This window comes from Phacochoerus africanus, chromosome X, assembly GCF_016906955.1.
Source record: "Phacochoerus africanus isolate WHEZ1 chromosome X, ROS_Pafr_v1, whole genome shotgun sequence".
In the NCBI taxonomy this organism is placed as follows: Eukaryota; Metazoa; Chordata; class Mammalia; order Artiodactyla; family Suidae; genus Phacochoerus; species Phacochoerus africanus.
In genome coordinates this window covers 96747634-96763743 of record NC_062560.1, presented here as the reverse complement: position 1 = coordinate 96763743, position 16110 = coordinate 96747634, and the positions used below count along the sequence as shown (strand labels likewise).

The following is a 16110-nucleotide window of genomic DNA, read 5'->3' as shown; positions in this document are numbered from 1 at the left end:
TGTCAAGCAGCCACCTCCTTTCAGTTGTTGAAATCGTGCCCAGATCTGAGGTTTCTTGAAATCCTTGTTTAGTGGAATCTAAGGGTGACCTAACTCTGTAGTTCAGAGCAGAGCTGGTTGTGCAAGAGAAAAAAATCAGGAATTTGCAACCCTCTCCAGGATTCAGAGATTGACCATCACAGAGCCTGGGAAAGGCACAGTTCCTGTGGGGAGAATAAATTGGGTTCCTGGCTGTTGGCACCTGTTCTGGTGAGAGTGTGCGTGTGTGGGCTTGCACACGTGTAGGCCAGGAGTGTACAGTGTGCGTTGGGGGGGTTGGGAGGGGCAGTGTGTGTCTGGGATTGGGGGGGCTCTGGTTAGTGAGGGGTCAGTGTGGAAGTTGCTGGGTCAGCTCAGTGGATCTGCTTTTGCTTTCCTTTTGCGTCTCCTCAAAGCTGTCTCTGGGAAGGATTCCCCCCACCCCCGCCCCCAGCCCCACTTTGGGGAGATGCTGATTTTGGTCATTGGCCTCTGCCCTGCGGAGCAATAGGGGCCCAGGCGGTCTTAGGAAGGAGAAGGATGAAGGGAGGGAAGAAGGGCCAGGGAGGCAGGTCGGGGCTTCCATGGGATCATGTGATTCTATTGTCTACAGGCAGCTTGAGGTTCCTGGTTAATGTGTCAGTGGGGAGAGATTCCTGCTCCTGGGCAGCACCTGGGGAGTGTGCCATGCACCCAGCTGCCACCTTTGTCATTACTATTACTGCTATTGCTTTTCTTGCTTGGTTTTTTTAAAAAAGTTATTAGAGTATCGTTGACTTACAATGTTGTGTCAGTTTCCTTTATTAGTGTTTAATCTGGAGTGTAGCTTTGCTTCCTCTGACATTCTCCCAGCTCTCTCCCTCTCCTGTCATCCTTCCTCCGTCCCCTCCTCTCAAAGGGAAATTCACACGAGTGTTAATATGGTCCTGCTTTTTTTGCGGTGGGCGGATGCTGGAGTCCAGATGGAGTTCGTTGGCTGGAGAGCTCTCTCTCCTTTTGCGACTGCCCAAGCCTTGCTTCATGTTTGCAAACCTGCCAGGGACAGACTGCCTCGGTTTTCCCAACATCACGGTGCACTGAAATCTGCTTCCTTTTCCAACCCCGGGAAACCTGAGGGCCAGCTGCCTTTTCTCCACTTATCTGTAGGCAGAGCCCAGAGTCATGGCCAGGGCCACTGCCATCCTGGGCTTATGTGACTCTGGAGACCTCCTTCCAGGGACCTTGTGGTTTTTCCCTTTGCCAAGGCCCCTGGGAGGCCATCTGCTGCCCAGGGCCTGGAGGGGCCTTGCTGTCTCTAGGCAGGAGGGAGGCCAGTGGCCAGTCTATAAGAGAGAGAGAGAGAGGTCTGGGTGGCTGACTGGACCCAGGGGAGCTGCGGGGAGGAAGCCCAGTGCAGCACTGGGCATTCAGTCTTAAAAAGGGAACACCTCCCAGGCTTTGGGTTTCCAAATCTTGGCAATGAGGATGAAGGTTAACACAGTCATTTTCCCCTTAAAATTTGATAACTGGATTGGAGACCATGAAATTTTAAGCCCCTCTTTTCTGCCTAAGATATCTGAAAGCCCCAATAAATCTCAGGACATTATACCTGAACTCTAGGAGTTTTATACACACACACACACACACACACACACACACACATATAATATATGAATTAATATATAATATATATTATCTATAGAAATTTATGTATTATCTGTAGGAATTTATATATTCCTATCTGTTTTTTTATATATTCTTGTTTTTTTAATTATTAGAATATAATAATAATTTTTTTAATTATTAGAATATAGTTGACTTACAATGTTGTGTCAGTTTCCTTTATTAGTGTTTAATCAGGAGTATATTCTAATATACATATATATATATATATGTATATTAGAATAGCTCTTACTTGAAGTGGAAGGAGAACACATAGTCCATTTTACCTCTGAGGAAACTGAAGATCCACAGTAGGCAAAATGGAAAAAGACTCTTCCCCAAATAAGTTGATAAATAGCTCCCAGGCTTTTGAGTGCTTTGAGCTCTTGGAAATAAAGGTTATGTATGGTAGCAGCTTTCCAGTTGTAATCCTGAAAACTATGTCAGTTCTTCAGTCCACACAGAGTTTGCCCTCTTCAGTATTCAGGAATTATTTCTAGTGACATATGTATGAAATTAAAAGACTGTGGGTACGCCAGAGGCATGGATAGGACCGAGAGACAAACTATGGCTTGGGCAGGTTTGAGGGCTCTGGTGAATGTCTGGGTTATTGGGTATCTGTGAGCATGTGTTTGCAATGACTTTGCAGCTGGAAAAAGCGCTCATAACGAGGATCTCTTACAGATAAATGAAGAATACTGAAAACCAAAGTGTGTGTGGGAGGGGTGTGCTTTAGCATCTGGGATGCCAGTTAAAAGTTAATTGCTCCTGGTGATTTCTCCCAGTTTCACCACAAATTTTATGCAATTTAGTGCAAAGATTAAGTGGCTATCCCCTAAGTAAAATCACTTAACAGGGTCAACCATTCTCATTGGGAGGTAGATAAGAGCTCTGTTATTCCTGTGGAGCTCAAAAATGAGAAGAGCACAGGATTTTTGTAGTTCATTCGTGGCCTCAGGAACAAAATAGGCTCATGCAGATGAAGTAACTTGAGCAAGGTTACACAGCTAGTAAGCAGTAGGAAAGGTCTCCAAACTCTGCTGGGATCCAAATCCTATGCTCTTAGCCATCTGTCTTCCCTGGATTGAGAAATATCAACTGTAGGACAAGCATCCACAGGATGTGGGAGCATATGAGGTTAGCTGGGCATGGGCTGGGGGTGAACATGCTTTTTTGTTTTCAGTGTATACTGACAGATATTTTTCCTGGCCGTGGTGATGGTGGAAGTGATCCATGTGCATACTTTGATTGCTCCCCTTAATGGCTAATAGTTCAGTATTAGGTACAGAAATGGGAAAGACACATTAAACCATGTACCAAAGTCCTCTTTCTGGAACTTTCTATAAGCAATAGGCTGGGAATCAGTGGACCCAATGCATTACGTTAGTGGATTGGGAATTAGGTTCTACCCGGGTTCTATCACTAATTCATTCTGTAATATTTGGCAGATCACTTTTCTTTTCTGGACCTCAGTTTCCCCCTCTGTCCACTGGCAGAGTTGGACAAGAAGATTTCTTCAAGGCCTTTCTGGTCCTTATATTTTATGATTGAGTACATCACAACTAGTATGATAGGGTTGCCTGTAATCCTCTCCAAGCCTTGGAATCATTGCTGCTAAAAGGCATCATTCAATAATTAATAACTGTCATCCAACAATGATTATTTGGTGTCTCTAATGTAATAAGTATCTGTATCTCCTCAGGTAATTATTTGTGACTCAATGAATTTTCCAAGAGTGTTGCAGATAGCAAGATGAAGGGTGGTTTTGACACCGGTTTGCTGTTTTCCTTCTGGGCAAGTAGAACAGACTTTCTAAATGTGTCTCTTTTCTGTGTGCTGGACCACATAGAGAATGCCAGAAAGGGCTTAGTTTAAAATCATGAGGTGACAGTTACCTTGTCAAAGACTACTGCTTTAATGCATATATCAAGTAACGAGCGGACAGGGAAGCAACACTTCGATTTTTGCAAAGCAACCTTTGAGATCCTGTGGTTCTGCTCTCCATGGGATTACACCCCTGTCTGTCAGGTATTCGCAGAAGGCCAGGCCTGGAAGGGACTCTAGAGGTCTTGGCAGAGACCCCATATCCTGACCCTGACTGCTCCTCATTTCGCAGGTGTCCTGCGGGCACTGGGGTGCCTTTTCTTGTGCCCCTCCCCCCAACCCAGTGCCTCCACAGGGAGCTTAACCTGCCTGTGCCCTCCATGTTTTCCAGGCCAACGCAGGACATCTCATTGCCGTTGTCAGCCAGGAACTCTCAGCCTCACAGCCCTACTTCTTCCCTCACGTCTGGGGGTTCCTTGCCCTTGCTGCAGTCTCCACCCTCCACTAGATTGTCTCCTGCCCAACACCCCTTGGTCCCAAACCAAGGAGACCACTCAGCTCACCTGCCTAGGACGCAGCAGCATTTCCTTCCTAACCAGGCTCACCAGGGGGATCATTACCGTCTCACCCAGCCTGGCCTGAATCCACAGCAGCCACAGCAGCCGCCGCACCATCACCACCATCACCAGCAGCAGCAGCAGCAGCCGCCGCCGCCGCCGCCGCAGCAGCAGCCGGGAGAAACCTATTCAGCTATGCCTCGGGCTCAGCAGTCGTCTGCTTCGTATCAGCCAATGCCAGCCGACCCTTTTGCCATTGTTTCTAGAGCCCAGCAGATGGTTGAGATTCTCTCAGATGAGAACCGAAACTTGCGGCAGGAGCTAGAAGGCTGCTACGAGAAGGTGGCAAGACTGCAGAAGGTGAGGCCCTCGTGTGGGGATATTAGAATCTCCTCGAAGTCTTATTTGTTTAATATTAGTGTAAAAGTCTCCACTTGTGCATCCCTGCATGACCTGTGGGTGGGGCTTTAGGAGTCACATCTGAGGTTAAAGATGGAGCAAGCTTTGGAAAAGCCTCCTGCCTGTCTTTCTAGGAGAAGTCACACTTCACACACACCATAGCCTTCAAGAAAGATTAATTGAGTGTTGCAGAATTCTAAAAGGCAGAGCAACTCCTTCACGAGGTCAGAGACACTGATGAGGTCTGTGTAGGGGAAGGACCTGCCAACATGAAGACTTTTCCTCTTGGTTATATTTTCCCCAATATTGCATGTGAATCTTAACTATAAATCCATAGCTCCCAGAAAAATCTCACCACTGAAGTGAGATCCTGCCCTTCCTGGTTCTGGAAAGGGCTGTGAGTACTTTTCCAAGTGGCAGTTCTCATAGTAACCCTTTTTCCACTCCCTTTCCTTTTCCCCTTTCTTGCCCTGGTCCTTCCCTGAAGCTCAGATTCTACATCTGCATTTTCTCTGGTCTGTGTAGGAGGCAGGAGGGGCTTAGCACCACAGCTGGGTAACAGGTGACAGCCGAAGGCTGAGGAATTAGAAAACGGAGTGTATGTCCCAAGTTCACATTCTTCCCTGGGCTCTTCCAGTCTCCTCTTCAGTTGGGACTTTAGCTCATGAGTTCCCTAAGCTAGGAACCTTAGCTCCTGGCCTCTGCTGGCTGTCAGTGAATAGGGTTATGCCTTTGGCAGCCTCTTGGCCACTGTCGGCATTGTGGAGCTCGTGGTTTGATCTCCTGACAATGCATACTGTTCAAGGTGGTGAGGGAGAAGGTGGAGGAGGGGAGGAAGGTGGCCTGGCATTGTTAAGCAACTCTGTCCTTAGGAAACGCCCAGGAGTGGAAATTTCAGGGGCCTGAATGAAGCTGACAGTTTGTAAGCACCAGATCTGGGTCCTAAAGGAGAGCAGGGCTCACCACCAGCTAAGTAATTGTATGTAGCGAAAGGTACTTTTCCCCTACCCAGTGTTCCCAAGTCTGAGTGGGGATTGTCGGATGAGAAATATTTCTTCCTGGCTTTGCTCCCAATTTAAAATGTTCTTCCTCCTCTTGTTTACCTATACCCTCACCACATGGGTACACTATATTAATCATACTCGAACACTAGAAGCAGACCAGCCCTGCTTGGCTGATTAGGTTTAATAGTTGACACCACTCCCTAAACTCTATTCACGGTGGCCCTGGCCCCATGTCTGATGCAGCAACCGAAGGATGAACCAGATCTTCCATAGGTTCTCTTTGCCAGAGGATGTGAACTCTTTTCTTTCTTTGTTTCTTTCTTTCTTTGTTTCTTTCTTTGTTTCTTTGTTTGTTTGTTTCTCTCTCTCTCTCTCTCTTTCTCTCTTTCTCTCTCTCTCTCTTTCTTCCTTTCTTTCCTACAGCGTGCAAGAGCTTGATGTGGGATCCCAGTTCCCAGACCAGGGATTGAACCCAGGCCACAGCAGTGAAAGCGCTGAGTCCTATCCACTAGACCACCAGGGTACTCCTGTGAATTTTTTTTGAGGGGGAGGGTGGGTGGTAGAGAAGTGGAGCAGAATAGGATTTGGGTTGTTGTTTTGTTCTCCAGTATAGGGAAAGATGCCTCAACCAAGTGTAATTGGGAGAGCTTGAGTATTGGGAGAAGTGAAGGCTGACCTAATGTGGCAGTGAATTAGAGGCACAGGTGGGGTAGAAGAGGACAAGGAACGTGAGGTAGATATCATCTGGTGCTAGAAAAAATAAAAAGGTTCAAGGCTCATGAGGAGAGTAAGTAGAATAAGCTTGGACACTCATCACCATCCTTCCTCTCCCCTGTCCCCACCACCACAGCCCAAACCTATGGATATGTCCTTCTGTGACTTCCTTTCCTGGAAGGTCCTACTGATGGATGTACAGCTTGCCCTTTTGGAGGGGACAATATCTACAGAGGGGGTAGGGAAAGGATTGGTACAATGTCTTGAAATAGTATTTGTTGACTCTGAACAACTTGAGTCAAGAGACAGCCTTCCACGAGGATGTGGAGAACAGAGAATCCTTGTACACGGTTGGAAGGAATGTAAATTGGTGTAGCCAATGTAAAAAACAGTATGGAGGCTTCTCAAAAAAGTAAAAATAGAACCTATATGACACAGCAGTCCTATTCCTGGATATACATCCAAAAAAAAAAAACCAACAACCCTAATTTGCAAAGATACATGCACCTCAGTGTTCACAGAAGCATTATTTACAATTGCCAAGATATGGAAGCAATGTAAATGTCCATTAATAGATGATGAATGGATAAAGAAGATGTGTGTGTGTGTGTATAAACATGGAATATACTCATCCATGAAAAAGAATGAAATTATGCTGTTTGCAACATGGATGGACTTTGAGGGCATTATGCTAAGTGAAATAAGTCAGAGAAAGACAAATACTATATGATAGCACTTATATGTGGAATATAAAAAATACAACAAATTAGTGAATAGAACAGCAGGGAGTTCCCGTCATGGCTCAGCGGAAACAAATCTGACTAGTAGCCATGAGGACGTGGATTCGATCCCTGGCCTTGCTCAGTGGATTAAGGATCCGGCATTGCCGTGAGCTGTGGTGCAGGTTGCAGATGTGGCTATGTTGCTGTGGTTGTGGTGTAGGCCTGAGGCTACAGCCCCAATTTGACCCCTAGCCCAGAAACATCCATATGCTGTGGGTGCAGCCCTAAAAAGACGAAAAAAAAAAAAAAAAAAAGCAGTAGACTCACAGATCTAGAGAACAAACTAGTGGTTACCAGTGGGGAGAGGGAAGGGGGTAGGAGACAATATAGGGGTAGAGGAGTAAGAGATACAAACTATTAGGTATAAAATAAGCTACAAGGATATATTGTACAACACAGGGAATATAGCCGATATTTTATAATATAAATGGAGTATAACCTTTAAAATTATGAATCACTATATTGTAAACCTGTAACTTATATACTATTGTAAATCAACTATACTTCAATAAAAACAAACAAAAGAGGAGGGGACTGCTTTCCAGGTGTGGCAGTCTGTGAGCACTGGAAAGCCTTGCACTCTAAAGGCCGCCCAGAGCAGACCTATGCTAAGCCTATGCTTTCAAATGGAAATGTTTATTTTCTCTACCCAGCACTTGGATTTCATGCAAAAGCTTTATCAAGCTCAGGCCTTGCAGATCTTGTCTCTAAATGCCATTCACCAGTTTTCACCTTCTGTGCTGCTATCTTGGTGCCATCTGCAAGGAGAAAAACACTCTCAAGTCTGCTCTTTTTTATGCTGTAAACCTCATTTGTTTGCAGGCAGTCCTGCCTCAGGCATAAGTTTGGAGCTGGGACAGGTGGAATCTGACTTGTTTGGCAACCCCACCTTTCCCCCAGTTCCCCCACTGGGGGCCTGATACTTCTCCCCATTAAGGTCTCAGAGCTTTGTCAGGGAGGATAGTGGAAAACTGAGAAGGAATGCAGAATGGTTGAAGGCATGAAATTTAATTTGAAGATTGCTTAATAGGCCATGGAGTTTACTTGTCTTATACAAATGATATGCAAATATCTCTGTGGTTGTGATAGGTGCAACGAAGCTGGACTGGTTACAGAGTGACTCTGGCGTCTAATTTCTTATTTTCTTCCTGATTTAGGCTGATTCAGGGCAGGACTCTTTCTCGTTGAGGTTTTGTGTGTGTGTGTGTGTGTGTGTGTGTGTGTGTGTGCGCGCTCTTCCATTTTACAAGATTTGCTGGGGTGTCATCAAACACAACTCTGATCATGAATTTCTATTAAAAAATCTGTTCTGGTTTCCCACTAACTGTGGGATAAAGTCTAAATGCCTGGCATTAAGGCCCTTTTATGATCTGACTCCAATCAATCTTTGCAGCCGATCGTACCAGCTTCCCTCTGTGTACCCCACAGTGTCCAGCCAAACAAGACTACTGGTCATTCTGGGAATGCATTCACTCACTCAGAATAGAATACCCTTCCCCTCACCTCTGCTCATTGAAATCTGACACAGTGTTCAGGATCCAACTCTAATGCCACCCTCTCCATGAAGTTCTTCTCCTCTCCCTTCACCCCCAAGCAGGAATAACCTCTTCCTCCTTCATAACACCACTCCTATTTTTCTTAATGATGTATCTTTCTCTATATTCTTTCACTTGATTCAATTGAGAGCTTCTTGAGGGCAGTTATAATGTTCTCATTCATATGTACATACCCCAGATTTGCTCTAAAGAATGCTTGTAAATATTTGGCTTTTTGGTAATTGTTAAATCAGCTGAACTAACCACATGAGACTGAGACTTAGGATGTTGAGAGTTCGTTCACCTCTGCTACTGACTTGCTCTAGGAAAAGGCAATTGAACTCTTCTTTCTGCTAAGATGGAGAGAAGGTACCTTTGCGCAGGCCATTATCACTGTGAATTGGAGTACCCATGTGAAAGCCCTTTGAATGCTCTGGAATAGTGTTGTCTACATACTGCATACATTATTAGTATTTTCAAAGTTAAGACAATTCTTATTCAGAAAGTGAAAATCATTTCTAATTATACTCATGACATGTATCCTCTCCTATCACCTTATCTGAAGGCAGAAGCTTGTATTTGCTTTTAACCTGAGGAAATCTCATGACCCAGTGGGTTAATGACTGAGCCCAAGGTTGAACTTAGAAATTCTTCCAGGAAACTTTTCTCATCTGACTGTGTTGTGCTTGCCTCCTGGCCATCTCTAAAGCCCTGGGAGAAGTTGTCATTAAGGATTTGCATGTATGGTTTCAGATCATCTTCCATGTCAACTTCCTGCCATCATCACTATCTTTCATTCTTGTTGTTTAGGTGGAGACAGAGATCCAGCGTGTCTCGGAGGCATATGAGAATCTTGTGAAGTCCTCCTCTAAACGAGAGGCCCTGGAGAAAGCCATGAGGAACAAGCTCGAGGGCGAGATTCGGAGGATGCATGACTTCAACAGGGATCTGAGAGGTGAGGGGGCTACTTCTGAAGCAGGGGCTCCTAGGTCTTCTCCAGACCCCTAGGATGGTCAGCAAATTTCAGGGCACAGACCAGGCTAGGCCTTTGCGACTACAGCACTGTCTGGTCCTAACCTTGCTTAATCAAAGTGAAACAAGCTGATGTGTCATCAGACAGTATCTCTCCCGGATTTCCTGGACTCACTTGGCCTGCTCCCCAGTCTGTGCTACCTCTCTTCCTTTCCAGGTTTAAAGATTCTATCATAACTTTGATGCCCTTTTTTTCTGGAGAATGAAAGATATCATGTATTCAGGGGTGGATTCCTTCAGTAGAATTGGAAATGTGCACTTAGGTGTTGTCAGTGAGGAGTGAAAGTGTTAAGCTACTCACCTCCTCCTTCGCCACTATGGGCTAGTGTTGTTTTGAGATCCATATTTGCAAACCTAGGTCTGTGGCACCCATTCCTGTGAAACTAGAAGAGACAGGCTTGTTTTGCCCAAGATCAGTATTTACTGAGGCCAAAGAGCACGTGCTTGGAAGTTTGTACTTAGGACCCTGTTAATTGTCTTAATTCCACAGAGCGTCTGGAGACTGCCAACAAGCAGCTTGCAGAGAAGGAATATGAGGGGTCAGAAGATACCAGAAAAACCATCTCTCAGCTCTTTGCAAAAAGTAAGTCTGAAAGCTTCAGCAGCAGGTATTAGTGTGTGGGTGGGAGTGCGGTGTACGAAAAGGTCACACCGTTCTATTTAGCCTTCTAGAACAGCCAGGGCAGAGTGAATGTCATCTAAGGATTTTTCCTGTTCAAGCATGAAGTTGGGAGATTGTGTTCTTTTCTTCCTGGCCAAGATGGCTGTTTGCCACAGCATGTAGTCACATCAACATAACTCCTTCCAGGAGTTCCCATTGTGGCTCAGTGGGTTAAGAACCCAACTAGTATCCAGGAGGATACGGGTTCAATCCCTGGCCTTGCTCAGTGGGTTAAGGATCCGGCGTTGCTGCAAGCTAGGGCGTAGGTCACAGACATGCCTCAGATCCTGTGTTGCTGTGGCTCTGGCGTGGGCCGGCGGCTACAGCTCCGATTGGACCCCTAGCCTGGGAACCTCCATGTGCTGCAAGTGCAGCACTAAAAGGGAAAGGAAAAAAAAAAAACCTCCTTCTGCAGTAAAACAGAGAAGCCCCTTGTTTTTGTTTGTTTTTTGTTTTATGTGTAGGTCGCAGACGTGACATATGGACGTTCCCATGCCATGGGTTGAATCGGAGCTACAACTGCCGGCCTGTGCCACAGCAACAGCAACGTGGGATCCCAGCCTCCTGGATAACTAGTTGGATTCGTTTCCACTGCCCCACATGGTCCTTCCTTAACGTTGAAGTCTCCGTGTGTTGGTTCTGGAAGACGTGGGATTAACATGCATAATTGATGACTAGTGCTTGGAATAACTAACCTGCCCTTGGGGCTCCCTCATCCACCCTGTACTGTGTCATATCATTACGTGTTGGGGGATTGCAAGGGTAGCTAGAGAGATACCGCCGTTACAGCCCAACCTAGTGACTCTGATTGTGGAGTTGGAGGGATTGGGGAAGGGCAGAGCTATGTCCTCCTCCTAATAGTGTTTCCTTTGTCTGGAAATACTCCTAGGACCGTGACAATGAATTAATCCTCCTCTTTATTGGGTCTCTAATGGACCCCACCCAGCCAGACAATGCCTCATTCTTCCAATTGCCACAATAAAACCAGCAATAAAAGCTCCACAGTGGATGGAGTCCATAGGGAGAATGAGATGGGGGAACAGATGATCTTCCCTTACTTCTGCAGATGCCCAGAGCTGGTGTCCCCTAGCCCCCAGCCTCTGGTTATGCAGTTGCCAGCTGGAGTAGTGCTTGGTGGGGACTTGTCAGGCCCCATCCTCACTGGGCCGCCACATGACCCTTTCAGGCCATTCCATGCAGCTTCCAGTCAGCTTTTACAAGTTTGTTTGATCTTCACTTACAATATCTTCCTGAGTTGCTCTGTTGTGCTCTGGCTTCAGAACTGGGGCTTTTTTTTTTTTTTTTTCCTTCCTCGTTTCCCTGAGCCTCCTGTTTCTTTGTCAGTATTTCTTAGAGGAAGGAATGCAGTTTTTCTGGTGTCATCAGTGCTCCGTGTAAATTGCTGTGAAGTTGCTTTCGTGGTGGCATGGTTACCCTGGGAGCCACTTTGGTGAGAGGGTGGCAGCCCCCCAGTATAGTACAAAACAAAACAAACAGAAAATGTATGGATTCTTGGCCCTGGAGCTTCTACTTCACACTTCTCCCCCTCCCTGTGTGGAGATGGTATTCAGGTGTCCTAGGAGCTCCACTGCTGGTTTATAAAATGTGGTTATTAACTGTATTAAACTGTATTAACAACAGGGTGAAAAATTGTCAGATGGTTCTAGAAGAGAAAACTGGACCCCATCTAGTAGGCAGAGAAGAGGGCATGACTTGCGTGGTTCCTTAATTTCTTTGGCCTTCAGGCATCAACAGGGTGCCGCATGGTGGGAAGTATGTTGCGAGCCAAGAAAGCCCTCTTGAAAAGGTCCCCTAGACAGGGCAGACCAGCCCAATTCTACGAGAAGGAGGTCTGGAACAGTAGAAAGAGCTTAGAACAAGCCGGCCTTAAGTGTGGACTCTACCCCTTACTCACCAACTGGGGAACCCGGTACAAGTTACTCAAGCCCTTGGAGGCTCCGTTGTGTCATATGCACAATGGAAGAGAGAATAATGAAATACCCACCTTGTATACAATATTTATTAGGCAGTAAGTATTCAACAAATGTTTATGTCTTTCCAAGGGCACATCTGAATAGATACATAAAATCAGAGTGGGAAGGTGAGGCTGCCTTATTAAAGGCTCTCCTACCGACTTAAGTATCACTGTCTTGAGAGGAAGGGCATTCTACCTCCCAATGAGAATCAAAACTGCTTGTTTGAGTTTCTGATATGAGGTCTGTCCTAGTTAAAAAAAAGGAGCGACCTAGAAAGGCCGGGGTGGGGGGAATAACTTCCTATATCATGGTCACCTGTACCTATGCTGTGATCCTGGATTGACCTGTTAGAAAACCACGTTAGTGAGTAAAGGGTGGGATTTGTGGTTTTATACATTCTATGACATACCATTTTTAGATCAATTTAATACACTGTCATGAGGAAACAGTGGGAAAATTTGTAGTGGCTCTATTGCTCATTGACCAATACAAGACCGAAGAAATAAAATAGAAGAGATAAGCTTACCTATTCTTCTGACATAAGTGTGTGTGTATTCTTTATATTATGCTTTGCACAACACTTTTTACATCTACTTGTGTGTGTGGGGGGGGATATACTCTACTTTGTGTTATACTTTCCACAACACATGTTGCATCTACTTCCTCATTACTTCTGCACAACCACCATTGTTAAGTGACCTCTGAATTTACACAGCGAATTAGTGGTAGAGCCAGTGATAAAGTCCAGATCTTGGTGTCCTGGTTCTTGTCACTGTGTGTTAGAACACTGGAATATCTGTTAGAACACTGGAATATCTAGTAATGGGTATGATTGTCAGTTTTGCTCAGGTGAGGCTTAAAACCGGCCCTGGAGCGGCAGTATTGATATTTCCTGTCTTGATAGATAAGGAGAGTCAGCGGGAGAAGGAGAAACTGGAAGCAGAGCTGGCCACTGCCCGTTCTACCAACGAGGACCAAAGGCGACACATTGAAATCCGAGACCAGGCCCTGAGCAACGCCCAGGCCAAGGTGGTAAAGCTGGAGGAAGAGGTATGTGTAGTTTTCTAAGTAAAAGATCTGGGAAACCAAGGGTACTGGGGGCTCCCCATTGAGGTGAACTGGCAGCTGTATCATCCTCAATAGGAAGGTGCCATCTCCTACTTCTAGTTATAGCTGTGCTGATATGAGTGGACTTTGATTCCTTTTCTTTTCAAGTTTCTTCCTTTTGCTCCAGAATAGAAAATCACCAAGGTCAAGGAGTAAATTTCATTTGTTCATTCATATAATAAGCTGTATCTTGCAGTTCCCGTTGTGGCTCAGTGGGTTAAGATCCCGACATAATGTCTGTGAGGATGTGGCCTCACTCAATGGGTTAAGGATCCAGCGTTGCTGCAATCTGTGGCGTAGGTGGCAGATGTAGCTCAGATCCAGCGTTGCTGTGATATGGCATAGACTGGCAACTGCAGCTCTGATTTGACCCCCTAGCCTGAGAACTTCCATATGCCACAGGTGCAGCCCTAAAAAGAAAAAAAAAAACTATCTATCTATCTATCTATCTATCTATCTATCTATCTATCTATCTATCTATATTCCTGCTCTTACAGGACTTTATAGCTTTATTTTGGAAGAGCTAGAACATGACTCCAGATATTTTAAAGTACTCCAAGGATCTTGAAATCAGAATGGTCCTTGTCTCTGCATGTTCAGTGAGAAATTGGTCCTCTCAGGCAAAAAAATGAATCTTGGTGGCTATACTCTTTTGGTTGTATTTATTTTGCAGACTTATTGAGTAGAAGCAGTCTTGGGGGACTTGGGACAGGATGGGGTCCAGGGACAATTTACAGTTTATGGCAGGCCAAGAACTGTGCCTCAGCTCTTACTGGCTAGCTTCTGGAATATAGATTGTGGTAGGGTAAAGGTCTTAGTCATTTGCGAGCAAGGATAGGGCCTTTCTTTAACAAATCCAAGGGCCTCCTGAACTACTAAGCATCTGATTAATATGTATCTGTTTAGTCTCAATGTAGATGTTACTTGGTTGCAACACTAAACAGTATTCATGTGAAACAGAGAGAACTTTGCTTCTGGCCTGTCATTAATCTTGGATGTCAGTTATTGTATTGGAGTATTACTAGTTCTTAGATGTTTTGTACTTAAGGCAATGGGTGTGTTCCAACAAAAAATGATGCTAAAGTATAACTTGGTAAAGAAAAATTCACATCTTACTGACTTTTTTTTTTTTTTTGTCTTTTTGCTATTTCTTGGCCGCTCCCGCGGCATATGGAGGTTCCCAGGCTAGGGGTCTAATCAGAGCTGTAGCCACTGGCCTATGCCTGAGCCACAGCAACATGGGATCTGAGCCGCGTCTGCAACCTACACCACAGCTCACGGCAACGCCGGATCATAACCCACTGAGCAAGGGCAGGGACTGAACCCGCAACCTCATGGTTCCTAGTCGGATTCGTTAACCACTGCGCCACGACGGGAACTCCTGACTTCTTAATTGTAAAACTTGGATTGTTTTAAGAGAAAAAGCAGTCTCTATTATAACAGGCTGAAATCTTTATAAACTTCAGATTTTTAAAAAGTGTTTAGGGACCAAGACTTAAGCATTCTGGCTATTGTATATGAGGTATCTTTCCTACTTTCATTCATTGCCTGCTTCCTCTACCTCAGTAAGGATATTCCAGGTCCCAGGAGTTCCTGTCATGGCTCAGCAGAAATGAACCTGACTGGTATCCTTGAGGATGCGGGTTCCATCCCTGGCCTTGCTCAGTGGGTTAAGGATCCAGCGTGTCCATGAGCTGTAATGTAGGTCACAGACATGGCTTGGATCCCAAGTTGCTGTGGCTGTGGTGTAGGCTGGCAGTGTAGCTCTGATGCAATCTCTAGCCTGGGAGCTTCTATATGCTCTACCTGTGGCCCTAAAAACAAACAACAAAAAAGAATATTCTAGATCCTAGAGATCTCCTGACTTACACGTATCCTTTGGTTTCTTTTGTGGGTGTTAAAAATGCATGTTGAAGCTGTATTATGGGTCCATACCTTCCTGTTCCTTTAATCTGAATTGTTTAATTGTTAAACTTCAGGTTGTGTAGAATCAGGCTCCATCGGTTGTCTTGATCAGAAATAACTGTCAAGTGGTTTTGTTGAAAATGAGGGATACTTGTACATGCCTGGTGAGAGGTCTCAGGATCTTAGCACATCCTGTAGCCTTTCGCCACACCTCCTAAATTCCCTTCCTTTCCTTTTTGGCTAGGAAATCATAGAGTCAATTATAGGACTGGGATAAGACTATTCTTTTAGAGAAGGGAAAACTGAGAGACCCTCTGAAAAGTAGCTTGCTGGTGGTCACATGACAGGTCTTGGGCAGAGCCAGGAATAAAACTGGAATCTCATGACTCTTCAATCCGTAGACCCTGCTGCCTGTCTCCCCATCTGAGTCATCCTTTGGTTCTACTCCCAAAAAGAAAATGTGGGCGCTTGTTCAGATTTAGTAACCTCTGCATCTTTTAATTTGGAAAAGAAGATGCTTTACCCATTGGGCCCCTCTTTTTCAACAGACTGTGTGAAGCTTGTCCAGACTGCTTTGAGATTGGGGTATGTATATATACAGCCCCACTGCCCCTCCAGGACCCGTGCCCATCCAGTTGGAGATAAATGGAGGCAATGACTTTGCAACCATCTTGGTTTGCAGTGTCTGAGGGCTGAATGGTAACTAGTTGTTAATCATGGAAATAATATACATGTATGGAGAGGATGTGAATCTGTAGTTCCCACTGGGCAGCCCTCACTAAAACAGTTGCCTGAAATATACTTCTGGCTTCAGACTTCGGAGGCTTTTCTGGGCATTTATTCCAGAGATTTTTAGTCATTTTTCCAAGGCCTGGCTCCAAAACATGTAAATCTACAATTTAAAGAAGCAGCTCTAAATATTGAGCTAGGATTGCACGATGGCATCTAGTTAGTG

General features: G+C 45.2%; 1 protein-coding gene across 3 annotated transcripts in view; it reads left to right on the top strand.

The window, feature by feature from the left end:
- AMOT (angiomotin) overlaps positions 1-16110 on the top strand; it is a 63629-nt gene that overhangs the window by 20966 nt on the left and 26553 nt on the right. For 2 of the 3 annotated variants that reach the window (XM_047764816.1, XM_047764815.1), the window contains 4 exons: positions 3875-4400; positions 9285-9429; positions 9997-10089; positions 13048-13193. In XM_047764816.1, coding sequence (XP_047620772.1) covers positions 3875-4400; positions 9285-9429; positions 9997-10089; positions 13048-13193 — 910 coding nt within the window. Of the gene's footprint in view, positions 1-164; positions 250-3874; positions 4401-9284; positions 9430-9996; positions 10090-13047; positions 13194-16110 lie in introns of those variants that run through there. The other variant, XM_047764817.1, reaches the window with a different exon arrangement.